At 47.5% G+C, this 21,732-nt stretch overlaps 2 protein-coding genes across 2 annotated transcripts in view; one reads left to right on the top strand and one right to left on the bottom strand.

Annotated features, from left to right (window-relative positions):
- Positions 1–4,292, top strand: part of SART3 (spliceosome associated factor 3, U4/U6 recycling protein) — a 33,170-nt gene extending 28,878 nt beyond the window's left edge. Inside the window, exons 17-19 of the mRNA XM_044673967.1 lie at positions 151–303; positions 2,732–2,919; positions 3,308–4,292. Of these exons, the coding sequence (XP_044529902.1) occupies positions 151–303; positions 2,732–2,919; positions 3,308–3,485 (519 nt within the window). The 3' untranslated portion in view covers positions 3,486–4,292. The remainder of the gene's footprint in view (positions 1–150; positions 304–2,731; positions 2,920–3,307) is intronic.
- Positions 4,293–6,053: 1,761 nt separating this feature from the next.
- Positions 6,054–9,998, bottom strand: FICD (FIC domain protein adenylyltransferase). The gene is made up of 2 exons (XM_044658850.1): positions 9,692–9,998; positions 6,054–8,943 (listed from the first exon to the last, which is right to left on the bottom strand). Exons 1-2 carry the CDS (start codon positions 9,996–9,998, stop codon positions 7,868–7,870), a joined length of 1,383 nt encoding a protein of 460 aa, XP_044514785.1. The 3' UTR covers positions 6,054–7,867.
- Between the last annotated feature and the right edge of the window lie 11,734 nt (positions 9,999–21,732).

Genomic DNA, 21,732 nt, shown 5'->3' with positions numbered 1-21,732 from the left:
GCTCCCTGTGGAGGTTCGTCTGAAGTGAGGACGTTTTTAGGCGGCAGCAGAGAGATGATGCCTGGGCTCAGTTGGGTTACGGGAAGTCGCCCTTTGTGGCTAGCGTCGAGCCGCGGCTCAGGCCACTCTCTTCTCTCGCTTGCTCCACAGGTGTTCAGGTACAGCACTGCCCTGGAAAAGCACAAGCTGTTTATCTCGGGTTTGCCCTTCTCCTGCACAAAAGAGGAACTTGAAGACATCTGCAAAGTTCATGGAAATGTGAAAGACCTCAGGCTGGTCACCAACCGTGCCGGGAAACCAAAGGTATGAGTAGGAGACGGTAAAGCTGCGCTGAGGCTAGACCATGGGGGTGGGGGTCCCGGCTCTGTCCAGAGGAGACCGTGACTGAGGAGGATTAATGAATGCCTTGGGGGACATGGGGGGTGGGGCGTGTGTGGACTTCCATGGCTTTGTTGAGGAATAAAAGTGAGACCTTTAATTTAAAAATATTTCAGGTTCAAGGCAGCTATTGGTGGCTCAGTGGGTAGAGTGCCAGGCCTGGAGACACGGGATCCTGGGTTCAAATGTGGCCTCAGATACTTCCTACCTGTGTGATTCTGGATAAGTCACATATCCCCCACTGCCTAGCCCATACTTGAAACCCATACTTAGTATTGAGTTTGACAGAAGGTAAGGGTTTAAAAAAAAAAAAAAGGTAAAAATATTTCAGGTTCTTTGAAGCCAGGGAAAGAGCGAGAGCATTGAACATGGGTCAGGAATGTGGGGTTTGAACCCCAGTTCTGCCGTTGTGGCATGGGACCCTTGTGCGCCTTGGATGGCTTAGTTTCTACGAAATTCCCTTTCAGGGTCACCATTCTGTAATTCTGTGAGATTAGACCCTGCAACAGGAGAAAACCTGGACAGGAAAGGAAGAAGTCTGAGGGAGAGAGACAGGGAAGAGCAGAGGGGCCTGTTGAGCTGCTTTATGGGATGAATCTCCCCTTGAGTCCCAGTGTGGTCTGCAGGAGGCTTTCATGATGGTATTTCTGAGGCTGATCTTTTTCAATTGGCTTTTAGCTTTGGTTTCAGTTAGCAGGCATTACCTTCCTTCCCATTTTACTTCCCTATTCCTCCATCGACAGAGAAAAAAGACAAAGCCTTTTTATGGGCGAATTTACCCCTTGGCCATGTCAAACAGTAAGGAATTTGAGTCATCTTTTTTTTTTAACCCTTTCTGTTAAATTTTTTTTAAACCCATACCTTCCATCTTAGAATCAATACTGTCTGTTGGTTGGTTCTAAGGCAGAAGAGTGGTAAAGGCTAGATAGTGGGGGGAGGGGGGCTTAAGTGACTTGCCCAGGGTCACACAGCTGGGAAGTGTCTAAGGTCAGATCTGAACCTAGGACCTCCTATCTCTAGGCCTAGTTCTCAATCCATTGAGCCACCCAGCTGCCCTCTAGTAATAACTCTTAAGACTGAAGGACAAAGGTCTGGCAAACAGGGTTAATGACTTGCCCAGGGTCACACAGCCAGGAAGTGTTTGAGGTCATATTTGAACCCAGATCCTCCAATTTCCAGGTCTGGCTCTCTATCCACTGAGCCACCTCACTGCCCTTGCGTCATCAGTCCTAATGGCCATTGCTTTGATCGGAACAGAGCACTTAAGTCTTTCAGAGCTGTTTGTTTTTCCTGTTGTGTTCCTGATTCTCTGTCTTTATAAATCTCCATTAGTTCAGGCAGGTGTTGCTAGGCTTCTTTGAAATTGGCCATTCCCCAGATGACGGTGCTCCTTGGTTCTGTTTAGTGGTGCTCTCTGTATTTTTTGTGTATCTTTTTCTTTGTTTAATCTCTTTGGGTCCCAACAACAGAGGGTTTGCCCAGCTTAGTCACTTTGGGGCCATGGTAGGGGCCAAGGCCCAGCTGCAGACAGTGTGCTGACGTTCCGCCTGCTCACCGGCGACAGTTGGCCTTTCCTACCTCCTTGCCAGTCTGATGAGCCTCAGTTGCTTGAATGTGCAATAAGTGATCTCTTTCCTGGTGATTGGTGCATTTTTTCATATGGCCGTTGGGAGTGTAGATGTGAGGACTGCCCACTCCTGCCCTTTGACTATTTATTGATTGGGGAATGGATCTTATTCTTACATGTTTAAACGAGTGCCTTCCGTTTTGTGGAAGGAAGACCTTTATCAGAGACACTTGCTGGAAAGATGTTTCCCCCATTTTACCATTTCTTTTCTAGTCTTAGCGGCCTTGGGATGTTTGCACAAAATTTTATGCACCCAAACCAGCCTGCTTATTTTCTGTGATCTTCTATTTCATCTGTAGATCTCAAAGGTTAATTCTGTCTTGCTCCTTAATTTGTTTGTGATACGTTTAGCCTGTGTCTGATGGCTAAATCATGGCTCCAGGTGGGCCCTATCCTGGTGGATGGGGGACGCTATTGGTCTTGGCCTAGTTTTTGGGCTGCTCTGCAAGTTTCCTAGCAGTGCTTTGTCCATAGCTGGTCCTTCCCCCTGTAGCTGGGATCTTTGGGTTTATTGAATGGGGTTGCAAGTTTCATTTTCGTACCTGTGTTCTGTACTTAATTTATCCTACCATCCTCTCTCTTTTCTAGCCAGTTCCAGATTGCTTTAGTGATTACTGTCTTGTGGCATAGTTGGAGATCCTTTGGTAGTTTGGCACGGCACTGTGTAAGTCAGTTAACTTAAGCTGGATCATGATTTCTATGGTGTTGTGATTGTTCTTTCTTTAGGGGCTTGCCTATGTAGAATATGAAAATGAGTCGCAGGCTTCTCAGGCCGTGCTGAAAATGGATGGGATGACTGTCAAACAGAACGTCATTAAAGTGGCCATCAGTAATCCTCCTCAAAGAAAGCTGCCTGACAGGCCGGAGCCAGGGAGGGCCTTGGGAGCCATGGTGCCGCGGCAGGTCTATGGCGCGTAAGTGTTCATCTCATCTCCGGAGCATGGGCTGAGGAGTGACAGGGCAGAGGTTGGCTGCTTTCAGTTCTTGCTTTTTTCTTATCAGTCACTGAGGGAAAAACACTGAGAAGAATAGTCAGAAAAAGCTAGAGGCCAACATTTCCTCAGCTGTAAAGTGGGAGAAACAGTGGGCTGCCCAGTTCTGGCTCAGCCAGTGACTATGAACAGGTCACTTAACTTGGCTGAATTTGGTTGTTAGAAGTAGTTCGAGAGAGGGCCGGCCAGAGCTGCCTCTCCCCCCCAGGGGCCTCTTAAACAGTCCTCATTTATGCAGCCCAAGACCCTGAAGGTCCCTGACTATGAATTGCAACTTTTTAGTCTGTACATAAAATGTTTCCCTTTTTAGGCGGGGTAAGGGGAGGACCCAGCTCTCGCTCTTGCCTCGGGCGTTGCAGCGCCCCAACAATCCTGGCCCTAAGACTGAGAATGGGACATTCCAGACCCCACCTGGACCCTCTTCTACACCCACAGAGGCACCCAAGATGTCAAATGCTGACTTTGCCAAGATGCTCCTGAAAAAGTGAATCGGACTCTACGGGAAATGTGAAAATGCCTTTTAGGAAGCCATTTTGTGTCCTTATTTCTGCTAGCAAGGGGGATCCCCCATCATTCCCTGTAAATACTACTTTGTCCTGTTAGGTCCACCACAGTCCAGTTTGGGGCTGTACGTACCAAGTCAGAGGGCTCTTTGGTGTTGACTCAGACAGAAGGCTGGTGGGTTTAAATGGCTTTAAATGATCCCTCATATTGAGGGTAGGTGACATGAGGGAAGTGTTCACTTTACAGATGGGCATGGGGTGAAGTTTCCTAAGTGGTTTCTTTGTCTTAAAAGAATGTAAGGAATGGAGTAGGGCATAAGCTTCGCTCATCTCATTGGGGTAATTTCCCGTTTACCTGATACTTACTTCCTACCCCGCGGAGCAGACCGGCCTATCATTCTTGGCAAAGACAAAATGGCAGATGCTCAGAATTCACCACAATGGCCTATTTTGGTAGGGGAGGGAGAAGTTAGAGAAAAGGGGGTTGGCTTGATGTTCTGTTCAAAGTGGTCTATGTTTTTATATTGTGTATTTGTAAATGACATGTCGAACCCTTATTTTTAAGTTTCCTAACATTGGGAGACCAGAGATGTTTGTTTTGTATTCAGAATTGTGTGTGCTGCCACTGGTGGGTCACGTCCACTTGGTCTGCCCAAGGAACTGGACTCCTCCTTGTCGAGACCCTCCCTTTCACTCCCTTGGTTCTGTTTCTATATGATGTCAAATGCAAACTCCAGTTCTCCATTTAACTTCACTTATTAAACTGAAGTTCTCTTTAAAAGAGCTTTTGCACAATCTGCTCTCTTCTCCTCTTTAACACAGGTGGTTACCTTCCTTTACCTACATCCTAACCCTGGCCCAGAGATGGGTTTTGCACCCCCAGTCCTGTGTTCCCCCCTGGCTTTGGTCATTTACTAAATATCTCCTCTGGCTTCGAGGATCCCTTCTTCCTCCCGCTTTGGCTAATCTTCAGTCGGTTCTTAACGGCCCGAAACTTAGTTCAGAGAACTCTGGGGCAAAACAGAATATCAGCCTCGCTCACCCCTGTGTTTCTGGATTAGACAGCTCACAAAAGATGGTAACTTAGATCGCATGTTACTCGTAGCTGCATAGTTATAAAGTGCTTTCTTCCTGGGGAGGTGAGTGGGCAGGATTTATGGAGATGAAGAAATGTAGGCAGACAAAGGTTTAGACTCCAAACCTGGGACCCAGAGGCCAGCCTAGAGCCCCAGGGCAGGCCGACTCCAGCCTGGCATTCTGGTCACGTGTGTATGTGAAAAAGCCTGCAGAACCACCCCATGCAAGGGGAAACACCGGATCTTGTTCAAACCTTGGTGTTTTCATTTGTAAAGTGGGGACAAGAATGCTTACACTGCCTAAACCACAGGCAAGTTATGCTATAGAAATGAGAAATGATTATATTCTAGCTCTCACGATCCCCTTTTTGCAGTGGTTGTGTTTATTGAGGGTCAAAGTGGGTTAGTGGCAGTTTTTGCTGCTTTGGGCTACTGTTTTGCTTATTTGAGGTTGCCCCATAATCTCCCAGCTCACACTTCATTCACATGGCTGGTCCATTGGAACATAACAACGTGAGCTTGCTTGGCTTTGCTGCCTGTGTGCCCAAGGTATTCAGTGTGTGACTCCACTTCCTCCTCAAATTGCAATTGGAACATGAGCCAGGAGGTCGGTAGGTGTCAATGCTATGGCCTTGCTGCTTAGTGGGTATGGCCCCAGGCCCCGGGGAGACAAAACCAAAAGAAACCAGAGCTCACTTTCTATTGGGATCTATTTGAAGAGGCTTGGATCAGTTATTAATGATTAAAAAATACTTATGGCCTGGACTCAATTTTTTTTGAAAAAACCTTCCTCTTCCGTCTTAGAATAAATACTATACTATATATTGATTCCAAGGCAGAGTAGCAACAAGAGCTAGGTAATGACAGTTAAGTGACTTGTCCAGGGTCACAGCTAGGAAGTGTCTAAGGTCAAATTTGAACCCTCAACCTCCCATCTCTAGGTCTGGTTCTCTGTCCATAGAGCCATCTAGCTGCCCTGCCTATACTTAATAATTTCTAATCATGTGTTCCACTCTTAGAAAACTGCTATCTGCTAAGCATTTGGCAGGATTGCATTGTCTTAGAACAGAGGTGCCTGCACTGACATTTGAAAAATGATTTCATTTAGCATATGAGCGAGGGCCATAGGGAGATCATTTTAATCAAGGATGGATCTTAACACAGGCAACTAATGGGTATGCAAGAACCAAAAGAAAAACCCACTTCTTTAGGCCTCAGTTTTTTTCCCATCTGTCACGAGAGGCAGCAGCATTGTGTGGTGGAGAGAGGAGACATGACACCCAGTCACAGGTGTGCCACTGCTTCCTAGACCTGGGAGACCTTGCTGCAGTCATTCTCTTTGGGCCTTGATTTCTTCTTCTGAAATGAGATGTTTTAACCATCTTGTTCAAGAACCTCGTATTAGGTCAACCAGCTTCTCACAAGATGAGGCTTAACTCAGTTTATTTAATAAAATACTTTATTAGAATAAGTAGTTTGTTAGAGTAACATCCTTCACTTAGAACTAAAGTGCAAATTTCATTCATTCTGTAGTATCAAAACAAGTGCTTTTGTCTAGTGGTTCAGCTAGCCTCGGGGTCTAGCCTCTGTGGAACAAGCTAGCCTTGTTCCCAAGAACCAAATCCACTGGAGAGTTAGGGTTTAAGAAGGGTTCACTAATTGATGGCAGTGGTCTGTTTAAAATCCTCTGGATTTGGGGTGAGAAGGAACTCTTTGAATTCCCTGGGGCCATTAAGTGAAGACTTTGATGCTTTTCGTAGCCTTTTAGAAAGCTAGTAGAGATGCATTCATTGTGCTGGCTTCCAACATCTGTCCATCTGTGACAGCTGTTTACATGGTTGAGAAAGGCGGAAGCTTGACATGTGCGCCAGCACTGATAGGATGCAGTAATAGTGACTAAGCAAAAGGTTCACCAAGTGGATGGATTCCATCACGCAGAAAGACCCTGGTTATTTTCCTGGCTGGTAGAGCCATACCACTTGGGCCACCAAGGGCTCTGCTCTCAGGGTGGCATCCCTTGAAACGTGGCCTTGAGTCCTAGAACAGAGTTCATCCCCTTCCTTCCAAGCTGCTCAGAAGGCCTCAGCCCAACGATGAGGGCCCTTTGCCTGTGCTGAGCATGAGGTATCTCTGAAGATGAAGCGGGGAATAATAATAGAAGGCATAATGAAAAGAACTTGGGAGAGGATATTGCACAGAGAAGGCAAAGATACTGGCCAGGGCGACAGAAGGCTGCCCCAAAGGCGGCAAAGTTTTCATCAAGGACCATGATCTGCTGCTTACACCCGACCCCGTGTCAGAGATCAGATTTGTACTCGCTCAGCATGTCCATGGAGAATCTGCTTCCAAGGAATAGGTTTAGGAGTGATCCGTCAGGGAAGACATTCTTAAGACTTTGATGGTCCTGGGTTCACAGCTTGATGGAGAGATGATGGAGTGGTCTGATATCCAGACAACTTCTGCCCCAAGAGATGTTCCCCTCTTCTTCCAAGAAGGGGGACTGGGAAGAACAGAGAGGGAGGGAACCAGGCTAATCTTTTTGTTAGTCTTAATTACAAAAATAACTCACCTTAGAAAAACACAAGTACAGCTCAAAGAGCCTTCTTGGGGGGAAAAAAGCCAATCGAGGCATGCAAAGTCCCACAAGTTAAAACTGATTCTAATTTAACATCTCAGTAGTTTGCGTTCTAGGCAGAAGCTAATGACCAAGTCGGTCTGGGTAGACAGAAGGGCGTCTTCCAAAGGAAAGCTGCCTGTCGTCTATAAAAATAACTCCCAGTGCTGAGGCCCAGAAGAGGGACGTGCTCTCAAGTGAGGCTTTCTGCAGCCTGACCCGTAGCCCCATTTCTGACTTGCCAGAATGGCCACCTTTCTTCCCACTTTGGTACACCTCCTGACCAGGAGACTTAGTTGCATAGCTTGGAGAGAATATACAGGGGCCCACAGGACACATCCCACAATATAGCTTCCCTGAATACCCTGCAAAAAGCCTAGAGGATCTTAATGCCCAGCCCAGAGTTTGGCTACAATGTCCGACATTTCTAGCCTGCTTTAAAACACAAACCCAAATAAATAATTTGGCTTAGTTAGCTTATAAATTATTATAATAGAGACACGGCTTAATTTGACTTATTAAAGAAAAAAAGAACTAAAACCAGAAACATTCTGAGGTCAAGAATGCTTACGCTCTCTAGCCTTTATGAGACGACTGGTTTCCCAGTAGGACCGCCCAAGGCTTCTAGGTGGTTCCTCCAGAACAATCCCTGCTGTACTTTTGAGAGTCATACAGATTTAGGTTTTCACAGGAATAGTCTGTCTGCATCCGGAAAGGTTGGGATTTGCTTCTGGCAAGCCCACAGCATGGTCGGTGGTGGCGATGAGCAGCATGTCTAAAGTGGTCTCGGTACACTTGGCAATGAAACGGATGAAGGGTCTCACGTCCCCTTCGTTGGCAACTTCCAGCACGTGGTAATACTCGGACCTCTGCTCCTTCCGGATTGTAATGGGAGGGTAGCCCGCCTGCATCAAGATTAGGTTCATCAGCAAGCGGGAGGTCCTGCCGTTGCCGTCGACGAAGGGGTGGATGTAGACCAGTTTATAGTGGGCCAAGGCCGCAAACTCCACGGGGTGCAAATTCATGGCGTCCTCCGAGTTCAGCCACTGTATGAACTCTTCCATCTGTTTTTCCACATCTTTAGGGTGGGGAGGAATGTGGTGGCCCACAAACACCTGGGTAGTCCTAAATCTCCCCGCCTCCACGGGATCCACATAACCCAGCACCCGCCTGTGGATCTCGAGCATGTCGCTGATGGTGACGGAACCGATCCTGGACACCAGAGTGGTGTTGATGTACTTCATGGCCGCGTGCATGCCGATGACCTCGTTCTGCTCCTCCAGGCTCTTCCCCGGCACGGCGTAGCGGGTCTCGATGATGTGTCGAATTTCGGAGAGGGTGAGGGTATTGCCTTCGATGGCGACGGTGTGGTAGATGTGATGGTAGTAGGACTCCTCCATGACCCGCCGCAGCGCCGAGCTCCCCTTCGGGATGGCCATCACCTTTTTCACTTTGCTGTCGATGATGCTGAAGTACCTCTGGTCTATCTCTTCCACCAGAGGCAGGGTCCGGTCCCTGTTGACCAGAGCCTTCTCGTTGTAGGGCGAGATGGTCAGCGCTTTGGTGTATAAGTAATCGGCCTGCAGGATGTCCTTCTCCTCTTCAGAAAAGATGCCCAGCTCATTGAGGGCGTCCACATAATCGGGGTCCATCTTGAGGGCATGTAAGAAGAGTCTGTGGGCCTTCTCTCGCTTCCCCTGCCGCTTCATTTCCAGGGCCTGGTTCAAGGCCGCTCTGGCTTCTAGCTTGACATCTAGAAGACACCAAAAGGATCACTGTGCTTAGACATTCCCTGGAAAGAAAGCTCTGCGTGGGAAATGGAGGTGAGAGGACAGGGCCACCTGGAGAAACTAGATCCCCAAGAGTGGCCTCCGGAGCCCACTCGGGGACCTCCAGTCTCGGAAATCAACTCTCCCAAAGCAGCCCAGGCCTGGGGTAGGGGCTTTGCATTCTGCCCTCTGGAGCCAGGCAGAACATGCCCGGTCTTTGGGACGGCGGGCTCCTGGACTCCCCAAAAGGCTGGCTCTCTCCTCCCCAGCAGAACGGGAGCTCCCCGAGGGCAAAGAGTGAGTGCTGCTAGTGGTTTCTGCATCCCCTACACAATGGTGGTTTAAAATCCCTGATGACTGGATTGCTGGATGGCCTCTAGGCCTCTTGCCGCTGTGGTTACCCTTTTCCAACAAGCTCCAGGCCCTCCAAAAAGTGAACCTGAGGGCTTCCGGGTATGGTCTGACTGGGCAGCTAGGACCCTTGTCTCCCTGGTTCGTTATCCTAGGCTTTCCCAACTTTGGCTGCCATGTTGACTCAGGTTAAGCCCAGGCTAAGCTAAGACCCCCAGGCCCTTTCCAAGAGCATGTTGGAGGCAGCTAGGTGGCCACTTCCTGGCTGTGTGACCCTGGACAAGTCACTTAACCTCACACTGCCTAGCCCTTCCCTGATGCTTAGTATTGATCCTATGATGGAAGGGAAGGGTTTAAAGAAAGAAGAACCTGCTGCCTTACCTGGAGACGCTTTGGGCTTGACCACCAGCAGATTGATGCCTCTGGACGTGACGCTGAGCCCGGTGCTGGGAGAGCTGTACCCCTTACTGCTCCCATGGCCTCCCTCCAACTTGTTCTTCAGCGAGGACAGCCCCTTCCGGATCACAGAGCACTGCTCATCCTTGGCCCCCGGGGGGAGCAAGAGCATCAGCAGGGACCCCAGCAGCACGCCCAGCAGGGCCATCGCCCACAGCCAGCGGCTCCACACCAACGAGACCCATTTTGGCTCGGCCACCGCCACCACCGTGGCCATCGACATGAAGGTCATCTGGCCTCAGGAGTGCGCCCCGAGAGCATGGCCACCGCTGGAGGGAGAGCTCAGCATCTGCAAGGAGAACCGAGGGTGGGCACAGGGGCCTTAAGTTCAGTGGACGAAGCAGGGATCCACTCCCCTCTTGCCTTCACCCCTGGCTGCCCTTTCTCTTTCCTCTCACCCCCTCTCAGCATATGGGCCCGGACTCAGCAAGACCCGAGTTCAAATTGCCACATTTACTTCCTAGCTGTGTGGCCTGGGCAAGTCATTTCACCACTGCCTGCCTCAGTTTCTTTGTCTGGAAAATGGGGATCATCAAACACTGACCTTGAGGGGTTGTGATGAGCAACTGAAAGCATTGAAGATCACAGCTGGGATGGGGGTGGGTTGGGGCCTGTGAAGCACTGAAGGTCACATCCAGAAGAAAGTCTGGAGCATTGAATGACACAGCCCAGACAGTTCTGAAACATTAAATATCCCCAGAACATTATCAGCCAAGAAGGTCCTCTGGAGCTCTGAAGTGGGGGGAGCGGGGCAGGGGTGCCCCAGAACACTGAATGTCACATCCAGGCTCCCCCCCTTTCCAGCACTGAATGTCACAGCCAGGGCACCCGTGGAGCACTGAATGTCACAGTTAGGGTTCTACAACATTGGGTGGCACACCTACGGGTTTCCCCCAAGCAATGACGGTCACAGCTAGGGTTCTAGAGCACTGAGTGTTACACTCAGGGCTCCCCACCCCCGAGCACTGAATGTCACACCCAAGCTCCCTTTCCCCGCCAATACAGAATGTCCCATCCAGGGGAGCTTCCTAAACCCTGAAATGTCACAGCCAGGGGCCTCCCTCAGCACTGTCCCCCACTCTCCACTCTCCACCACCGCTCCCTCCTCCCGGTTCCAGCTCTTCCTAGGCCACCATCTCCCCTCACCTGAGGCTCCCGTCGCCCCCGTCCCCACCTCCCACTCCGCCAGCCCGATCACAGCTGCTGCTACCGGGTTTCAGCCGACAGTCCGAGTCCTCCACATTCTGGTCCCGCCCCGTAGCCTCGATCCCCGTTCCTGGTTGGTTCCCCCAACCTGTCCATCGCTCCCATTTCCGGTTTCTCTCCTCGGACCAGCTTCCCCAGGAAAAAAACTCTCCGTGGGCCGCTTCTATTGGCTGCTTCCTCAGCTCGTCTTCCGTCAGCGACAACCAATAGCCAGGGCGCAAAGCCAGTGCTTCTCTGGGGCTTGTAGACTATCAGAGGAGAGGGGCAGGGCCTGGGATGGGGGCGTGGTGTGTGCTCCCTCCCATTGGCCCAACGGGGGACGGGAGGCGCCGGGAACCGGCTAAGGCCACCTTCGGCCACGCCTCCGCGAGCTTAGACGGAGGTGGCTGCCCACTTCCCGCTCCCTTCCCTCCTTCACCTCCCGCCCAAAACTCCTCTTGGGTACCCAGCCTGGGGCTTCCATCTCTCCTCCCACCCGGTCTGTCCTTCTATCCACGGGAATCAAGTGCCTACTGTGTGCCTGGGGGAATGCAGAGATAAAAAAGGGAAGAGCCTTCCAGGAACTCACTTGATCTTGGGGGAAACGACTTGGATACATGGAACATAGTAGGTGTTCTATAAATGTGGGCGTTTAGAACCTATAAAGGTGTTCTATAAATCATGTCTGTCAGTCAGTATGTCTCTCTACCTATTAGATTACCTATATCTATCCAACTATCTATCTGTCTATCTATCTATCTCTATCCAACTATCTATCTATATCTATCTATCTATCCATCCATCCATCTGTCAGTCCTTCCATCCATCCATCCATCTATTCATCTATATCTATCTATCTATCTATCTATCTATCTATCATCTCTATCCAACTATCTATCTATATCTATCTATCTATCTATCTATCCATCCATCTGTCAGTCCATCCATCCATCCATCCATCCATCCATCCATCCATCCATTCATCTATTCATCTATTCATCTATTCATCTATCTATCTATCTATCTATCTATCTATCTATCTATCTATCTATCTATCTATCTATTTATCTATCTATCTATCTAGCCATCTATTTATGTTAGACTACCTATCTGTATCTATCTGTCCATCTATTTGTCTATTTATATCATCCATTTAGCATCTCTCAATTTTTCCAGTCTTCCATCTTTCTGAGTATGCAAAATAGATCATTTTTTTGGAAGGAGGGATTAAATACCTACCATATGAATGGCACTGGGGGGAATACAAAGTCAGATCCCAAGTAGTCCATGCATTTTCTACTGGGCAACAAGAAGAAAACACATTTTAAGAGATAATTAATGTGACTCAGTGGCTGGAGTCAGAAAAGACCTGAGTTCAAATCCACCTTCATTTTACCAATGGGAAATCTGAGGCCCAGCCATTGCTCATATAAGTAAAAGTTAGGGAGCCATTTTTATTGCTGTGCCCCCTCCACCCTCCACACCACTCTCAAAAAACCCAAACAAGTTGACCTGAGACCTCAGGTAGTATTTCAGATAACTGGTAAAGGCTCATTTTGAGAGGCAAGATTTTTTTTTAAATTCTTACCTTCTATCTTATAATTGATACTTTGTGTTGATTCCAAGGCAGAAGAGCAGTAAGAGCTAGGCAATGGGGGTTAAGTGACTTGTCCAGGGTCACACAATTAGGAAGTATCTGAGGCTAAATTTGAACCTAGGTCTTCCTGTCTCTAGGACTGGCTCTCAATCCACTAGGTCACCCAGCTGCCCCTGCCCTTCACCTTTCTTAATCTTAGTTTCCTCATTTGTATTATGAGGGAGTTGGGACTTAGCATCATCCTCTAAAGTTTTTTCCAGCTCCAAATCCAGGATAACCAGGATCCTAGCTTATTACAAAATCACTATTGATCCAACCATTCTGGAAGGCAATTTGGAACTATGCCCAAAGAGCTTTAAAAGACTACCTGCCCTTTGATCCAGCCATATCACTGCTAGGTTTGTATGGGTTTGTACCCCACAGAGATAATAAGGAAAAATATGTGTATAAAAATATTCATAGCTGCACCCTTTGTGGTGGCAAAAAATTGGAAAATGAGGGGACGTCCATCGACTGGGGAATGGTTGAACAAATTGTGGCATCTGATGGTGATGAAACACTGTTGTGTTGAAAGAAATAATGAACTGGAGGAATTCCATGTGAACTGGAAAGACCTCCAGGAATTGATGCAGAGTGAAAGGAGCAGAACCAGGAGAATCTTATACACAGAGGCTGATACACTGTGGCACAATAAAATGTAATGGACTTTTCTACTAACAGCAATCCAGGGCAATTCTGAGGGACTTATGGGAAAGAAAGCTACCCACATCCAGAGAAAGAACTGTGAGAGTGGAAACATAGAAGAAAAACAACTGCTTGATCACATGGTTTGATGGGGATATGATTGGCAACATAGATTCTAAATGATCACTCTATTGCAAATATTAATAATATGGAAATAGGTTTTGAACAATGATATATTGTAAAACCCAGTGGAATTGCTTGTTGGCTATGGGAGGGGGTGGAAGGAGGGGAGGGAAAGAACATAAATCATGTAACCATGGGAAAAAAAATTCTAAATTAATTAAATAAATTAAAAATACCCCCCACCCAAAACAAAATCACTCATTTTCAGAAATACATAGGAAACAAAATGGGTAGGAAAATTCTTTTCAAGAAAAATTCTGTGAAGCCAGAAAAAAAGCAACACCACAACTTTGGCTGGGGGCAAAACAAGATAAATGGAGAGTGACAGTTTGGAGTAGCCCCTAAGGTTAAACCTGGTACAATGCAAGATTTAAATTAATTTTCAATAACTCCAAGTATTATATTTTATAAGATTTATTAGTAATCCCTTGAAGTAGAAATAACAGAAGAAAAGTAAAAAAAGCCTGAGTAAAAACATGTGGGTAAAATTCTGCCTGGCTCTCACCCAACCTCCAAAACCGCCTTCCCAGAAGTGGGTGGAAGAGCTACACAAAACTATATCCTCCCTATGTAGGTATGGGTATGCTCGAAGTGTTTGCTCTCAGCGTGAGCACGCAAAGGGGATGTAGGGTAAGAGAGTCCTGGGTAGCAAATTCTAATTACACACCACGTAAGGTCAGAATTTGGAGTTCTCTGTCAGGAGTTATATGAAGATCCAAGAGAAAATGGGATGAGTATACAGAAAAGGTGAGGCAAAATATGGATGACATTTGAGAGGGAGAGAGATCATTTTCTAAGGAGTAATTGGTAGAACCATTAGATTCTGAGCTACTTGAGAACAGGGACTGGTTTTTCAGTTTCTTGGCATCCTCAGCTCTTAGCACATAGTAGGCTCTTTAATGTTTGTTGATTTGACAGGCAAGTTGTTGTTCGTCTTTTTTTTTGAAGAGGACCAATGGTATCAGAGAGCGATGTCCAGACTTGCTTGTGAATTGGATTGAAGTGAGGCAGATTTGTACAAAATAGACTCACTCTCTCTTCTAGAGACATTGAAGTCCAGTGGCAGGACAAAAGTCAAAATGACTAGTGATGATGGCCTGGGATATAGCAGATGATCTTGGCTTTTTCAACGTCTGAGCAAGCTCTACATGTTCCATAGCACCTGCTTTAGCCACCTTCTAGGCTGTTGGAACAAATTGTTCTCATCTGCTCATTTTTTTTTTAAACCCTCACCTTCTGTCTTGGAGTCAATACTGTGTTATTGGCTCTTAGGTGGAAGAGTAGTAAGGGTAGGCAATGGGGGTCAAGTGACTTGCCCAGGGTCACACAGCTGGGAAGTGTCAGAAGCCAGATTTGAACCCAGGACCTCCTGTCTCTAGACCTGGCTCTCAATCTCCTGAGCTACCCAGCTGCCCCCGTCATCTGCTCATTCTTCAGGGGGATGTTTCCCTCTAACTCAGTGATTCCCAAAGTGGGCGCCACCGCCCCCTGGTGGGTGCTGCAGCAATCCAGGAGAGCGGTGATGGCCACAGGTGCATTTGGGGGTGGTGAATAACTGTAAGGGGGCGGTGATAGTAGGTGACAGGGGACGCTAAGTAAAATTTTTTCTGGAAAGGGGGTGGTAGGCCAAAAAAATTGGGGAACCACTGCTCTAACTTATCAGTGAGTCTGAGGCCTGTTGATTATCCTGAACCTCGTTTAGCCCATCTGCTGGACTGTTTACCAGAGTGTGGCCACTGCACATGCTACAGCTTCTTGGAGCCACAGGTGAGAACTGGGTGCCAGGTGGACCCCAAAGGTGGATATGCCCTGAAAAGGGCTTAGCAAACCCTTATACCCGAGATGCTAGTCTTCCCTGCATGCTCCATACACCCCAAATTGGAGAATATCTGCCTGGTGACCCCTATTGTTCTGGGTTCTGATCTCTCCTGCTCTGTTCCCAGTGTGAGTAGCCTACTTAACTGAACCTCTGGATTGCTGCTGGCCTTTTTTTCCTTGGTAGCTTGGCTGATGTGGCCTGTCTATTCCCTAGCTGGTCTAGTTCCCATCTGGGTTTTGCCCATTTGCTTGAGCCATGATCTTGGGCATTGGGCTTTGGATGGACTCCACCTCATCGGGATTTCCCCTGATTGATGCAGTGCCCTGGTCCCATGAGGGAGAGCTATCAGGCAAGCCAAAGAAATGACAGATGAGCTAGACTTTGAAGGAGGGCTGGGATTCTGATACACAGATATGGGGATTTTGGCCACAGAGAATAGTAGGAACCATGGTGTGGAGCTAGTAATCTAGTTTGGATAGGATGTAGACTATGAGTACCAAACACAGATAACAACAATGATTTATAAAGTGCTTTAAAGTTTGCAAAGCACTTTCCATCTGTTATTTCAAGGGAAGTGGTTTGAGATAAGATTGGATGTGGATAGGCTGGGACTAGATGTTGGAGAACTTGGAATTACTAGGTTAAGAATTTATATTTTATTTGGTAGGCCTCAGGGAGCCATGAATATATGTAATATAGTTGAAGGGACACTTGCTCTGGAGCCAGATGTCCTGGGTTCAAGTCTTACCTCTGATGCTGAGTCGCTGTATCATCTCAGGCTTTATTATGCTGAACCTTAGTTTCCTCATCTACAAAATGAGCTTTGGATTACATGGCCTCTAAGTACCCTTTTAGCTCTAAATCTGATATCCTTTGATGTGAAGTTACTGACTCTTTCTGGGCCTCAGTTTCTCCCTTTGTAAAATGAGGAGGCTGGACTGGATGACATCTCTGTCCTTCTCAATTCTAAGTCTCTGATTGTGTGACCATATAGAGCCATGTATGAGGATGACCTGATTCTTTCAAATGTTTTCTAGATTTACCTTAGTGGTTAAGATAATGCTCCTCTCCCCTTCTTTTTATCTGTGTGTATGTTCTTGGAATAATTCTGCTTTGTGAACCAGCAATGCCAACAAATACCAATCTTTTATTGAGCTCATGAAATGACAGAATATCAGGTCTCTTGGCCAGAATTTGCTATTCTGCTATTGAGATTCATTCGCAATACATCTGCCAATGGCTCTCCTCCAGCTTGTTCTTGGCTCCCTGCTTGGAGAGCAGTATCCTTTGTTTCGTGCAGTAGCTGTTTCTGGAAAGTTTTATGCGAATCTCGGGCTTGTGATTTAATTCTTAAATTCTTCCATGGAAATATAGCACTCCCTGTGGGGTGCTCCCACAGTTCCAATCCATCTAGTAGTTTCACTATCCAAAGGATAGCTAAGTACGTTCTGACTTCTAGAGGGAATCTTGTTATATTTCTAACACTAGAATTTCGGAGCCCCCATCAATGTGCTTCTTAATATAACCAGCCAGCATATTTTAGCAAAAGCATTTACCAAGATAATATGTTAAGAACAATTGGTATAAAGTCTTACCCTCAAATCTAGTGATGGGTCTGTCTCCCAAATAAAAAAAAAGGTCCTTGGGAAGAGTGGGCTCAAACTTAGAGCGCAATGTGTCCAGGAATGCATGTAGGTGTGAATTGTCACACATAACGAATATGAGGCAATTCACAATTCTTAGTATTGGAATTCCTTTCTCCCTTTATATAGATCTTACATACCTCCCCTTTGGAGTAACTCTGCTGGGTAGGCCATTCAACTGAACTCCAAGGATCAGTTAATTTGATTAATCTGTAGCTGAAAGCTTCTTTTCTCTGTGAAAGATGATGCTTTCTGAGGCTAACACTTTGGGTGACTGACTCTTTCCTCATCTATCTGTCCTTGGTGTCTCTCTCCATTCTCACTGAAGACATTTCCTCTGCCACCAGTCATTGACCATCACCTTGGTATGTTGTCGTCTTCTGCTTTAGTCTTTCTGATGATGTAGCAATGGAAAAGGAGAGGATGCCCTTCTTACGGGCCTGTTTTTTCTCTTTCACGTATGTTTCCAACTTCCAAATGGGATTGCACTTTAAGTGTGGGCCCATTCTTCCCATGGACCTTTGCTTATTTCTGGGAGATGAGTCCTTTAATTTTGGGGTAATATTTTCTGACTATACTAGCTTTTTAAAACTTTTTATTTTTATTTTTTAATAACCCTTACCTTCTGTCTTGGAATCATTACTATTGGAGTGGTAAGGGCTAGGCAATGGGGGTGAAGTGACTTGCCCAGGGTCACACAGCTAGGAAGTATCTGAGGCCACATTTGAACCCAGAACCTCTCATCTCTAGGCCTGGCTGTTAATCCACTGACTTAGCCAGCTGCCCCCATATGGAAGAAAGTAAGAAGTAAATCACAAACCCTGAATTCATACAAAATTGTTTTGTTGTCTCCCTGACGTCCTATTTGTTTGCACAGGCCTGAAAGGCGTCTGATTCTTTTGGGCAATCACAAACTATTTCCTGTGTCCTTTATCTAATGGCCAAAGCCCTATCTAGAGTCCTCTGGAGTCTTTTGGGGCCTTATTCACACATCGTGGGGTTGTGGGAAAATTCCTTCACACTTCCTACTTTGCCAGTTGATTAACAGATCCTCCCTCCCGCGTGGGCCTTCTGCCATCACATTAATTGAGGTGAGAGTGACGGATCGCTCTTCCTCTGACGCAGCCTTTAAAGCATGGAGGCGACCCTGGAGTTACAAAGCTGTAACTCAAGCACAAGGCCAGGGGGTCGGACTAGGCAGGAAGGGCTCTGAGCGCCAGGTGGGGATGGGCCGCGCCTTGTAGATTTAGAAGTCTTGAGCTCTCGGGCTTCACCTCCCACAATCCTTTTCCCTTCATCCACGTATTGTAAATAAGTTTGCTGTAACCCTGCCCTCTCTCACTCTCAGACCACGGCTGGGTTAGCTTTCCCTTTACTCTGGCTTTTTATTTTCCTTCACTTTAAGTTATTATAATAAATCTTATTAAATATAATACTTGGAGATAGTGTATATTCATTTTTAAGCTTACAGCCTAGAATTGGGAAGATTCCTCTTTATGAATTCAAATCCAGCCTTCCTTAGGCTGTGTGACCTTGGGAAGGTCACTTCACCCTGTTGACCTCAGTTTCTTCATCTGTAAAATGAGCTGAAGAAGGAAATGGGAAGAAAACCTGAAATAAGGTCATGAAGAGTCTGCCACGCAGGAAGTAACGGAACGACGAAAATTACAGAATCACCAAGAAAGCGAGTCGAGGAGCAGGCTTTTGGGGGGCGCCCAGAGGGTGCTGGTCCCTGCGCGAGGCCTGGGGATACAAAGACCGCAGGGGAACGGCTCCGTCCATTGGCTCTAGGTGGAGGATGCAGGTTCCAGCTGCATTGAGGGCGGCCCGGATGGACACTTGTATGTTGCAGACACTAGATGGCAGCCGCTCCCTGGCTTTGGCTCTCCCTGCCTGGCCCCGACACCAGCCAAGAACCCTCTCCTTTGCCTCCCTGATTCTGTCTGCCTCCGAGTGTGGAGGGCCACCGGGAGGCCTTGGAAGCCCGATGGAGAGGCCAGTTTTACGGCCCCGACGTCCCTGCTTGGGGGAAAATGGCCCCCCTTGGACGTGCCGGGGAGAGATTTCTGCAAGTCTCCTCCGAGGCCACCAAGGAACGAGCCCATTACTGGGCACGCGTGGAGCATCTTTAAGGCTCTTTCCTGCCCCCAGCAGGGCTGACTTATCCTTCTTAGCCCGATTCGTCTCTACCGCCTTGCCAGGTCTCCAGCGCGTGGAAAGAACTGATTTGATTTGAACTCTTACATTCTGTCTTAGGATCCGTTCTAAGCACAAGAACCATAAGGGCTAGGCAATTGGAGTTAAGTGACTTGTCCAAGGTCACACACCGAGGAAGTGTCTGAGGGCAGATTTTTTTTTTTTAATTTTTTATATTTAAACCCTCAACTTCTGTGTATTGTCTCATAGGTGAAAGATTGGTAAGGGTAGGCAATGGGGGTCAAGTGACTTGCCCAGGGTCACACAGCTGGGGAGTGGCTGAGACTGGATTCAAACCTAGGACCTCCTGTCTCTAGGCCTGACTCTCAATCCACTGAGCTACCCAGCTGCCCCCCTGAGGGCAGATTTGAACCCAGGTCCTCCCTTTCCCTGTATTCCTTGGCATTCATAGGAAACCTTGGAAATCAGTCAGTCCAACTCCCTTATGGTTAAAGATGCAGGAAACTGCGGTAGAGAGGGTCGCCCAGCTAGTTAAATGAGCAATCCAGGCATTCATTAATCTTGATATTATTTTAAAAGTGCTCAAAAACGGACTCTTGGATTGCGTAGGATTAATTTCTGTAACCTGGAGTTAAATTGAACCTCAACCTGGCCAAATTCCCAGCCCTTCCCTAAGGCTACCCTCCGGAAGACTGACTGGTCCGCCATCTCCTCTCCTTCCTTTACGTGTGTATCAAACTGCTGTCGGTGCCCGAGACTGAATCGGCCCCTGATCCGGGTGTGACTCTGCCCATCGTCTCAGGTTCTGGCAGGTGGTGTCTCCTGATGATCGCCGCCCAACGTGAATGTATCAGACCCCTCGGCTCTCCCCTTCCCCATGAAAATGAGTCTTCTTGATTCTGAATCCAGTGTCCATCTACTGTGTCCCCTGGCTGCCCTGCCTAGTACACAGTAGGTGCTTAATAAGTGTTTATTGATTGGGTCATACCACGCCCTCACTGGATAAACTCCCAGGGTCCCAATTATCTTGAAGATCAAATATAAAAGTTTTTGTTCATCCTTTAAATCCCTTCTTAATCCATCTCCAGTTTACCTTTCTAGGGTGATTACACACTGATCTGCTTCACTGGTGCCATGGTCTGTCCATACCCGCCTTCTTGCTGTTCCTTACACACAGCCCATCTCCCACCTCCATGCCTTTGCATACACAGTGTCCTATGTTAGCAATGTACGCTGCCCTCACCCCGTACCTCTTAGAACCCCTAGTTTCCTTCAAGGCACAACTCAAATGCCACCTTCTACATGAAATCCTTCCTGAGTGGGCCCCTCTTCCCCAGTTGCTATGACATACCACTCCCCAAAATTGCATTGTAATATATATTTATACATATATGTATATATGTAACATGTATTTATATGTGGCTCTTGTCTCCCACTATAAAATATAAATTAAATATAAATAAAAATATTTCTTGAGGGCTGGTATGATACCATTTTTTAATTGTATTCCTAGTGCCTGGCACATGAGAAGAACTTAATGAATTCTTGTTGACTGATTTCTTGAGAGAGGCCTTTGTTTTACAGATGAGGAAACTGAGGCTCATACAGTTTTAAATCAAAAAGCAAGTTTCTGCAAATCTGGCCTCAGCCACTCAGCTATGTGACCCTGGGCAAGTCACTTAACCTTGTTTGCCTAAATGTATATGTGTATGTGTGTGAGTATAAAGACAAATTTGTGGCAGAGCAGAGGCCGGATACCCAAATCTCCACGAAACCCTGTGGGATGAAGGAATGATCTACAGAGATTCTCTCTCTTTTTTCTCCAGAGAAATGCTGTTTTCTGGTTCTGAAATCCTTCCCTCTGGCAGCAGACCGCGCCAAGAACCAGACCGACTTTTAGCGGAGAACCAGTGGAATGAGTTTCCCGCTGCTGGAATGAGGGGCTGCCTGCGTCCTGGGAAGCTCGGGCTGCCGGCCTGGCATCGCTGGTCTCATCTTGGTTTACCCAGCGAGGCTCACCCACCCCTGACGCCATCTTGCTGGCCTTTCAGAGAGAGCGGCCTGGCGTGTCCGCTTTAGTAGAGGTTCCTCCTCTTCCTCCACCTTGTCACTGGCTGCTGCCTCTCTGGCTGTTCTGGGGAGTAATTTCTGTACAACTGATCCGATTGGCCGAGGATGGTCACCGAGATGACTGTTAATAATGGGGACTTGGAGACTCAGAGAACCAAGGAGCTAAGAGGAACCGTATACATCTTCAAGAGTAACTGCCTCATTTTACAGAGGAGGCCACTGAGGCCCGGAGAGGGGCCGAGGATAGAGAATGTAGAGCCAGTAGGAAAATAACCAGTCAGAGCTGCGGGAAAGAGAGTCACGAGGGAAGAGCCTTAGAACACAGAATGTCAGAGCTTAGAGAGACTTTAAAATAGGGGATGTCAGAGCTGGGAGGGAGCCTAGAACAGGGGATGTCAGAGCTGGGAGGGGGCTTAGAACAGGGAAAGTCAGGGCTGGGAGGGGGCTTAGAACAGGAGATGTCAGGGGTGGGAAGGAACCTAGAACAGGGAATGTCAGAGCTGAGAAAGACCTTAGAACAGGGGATGCCTGAGCTAGGAGGGGGCTTAGAACAGGGAAGATCAGGGACAGGAGGGGGCTTAGAACAGAGGATGTCAGGACTGAGGGGGCTTAGAACCAGGAGTGTTAA

This window comes from Gracilinanus agilis, chromosome 1, assembly GCF_016433145.1.
Source record: "Gracilinanus agilis isolate LMUSP501 chromosome 1, AgileGrace, whole genome shotgun sequence".
NCBI lineage: Eukaryota > Metazoa > Chordata > Mammalia > Didelphimorphia > Didelphidae > Gracilinanus > Gracilinanus agilis.
The sequence above is the reverse complement of the archived record's forward strand: the minus strand, read 5'-3'. Positions and strand labels throughout refer to the sequence as shown.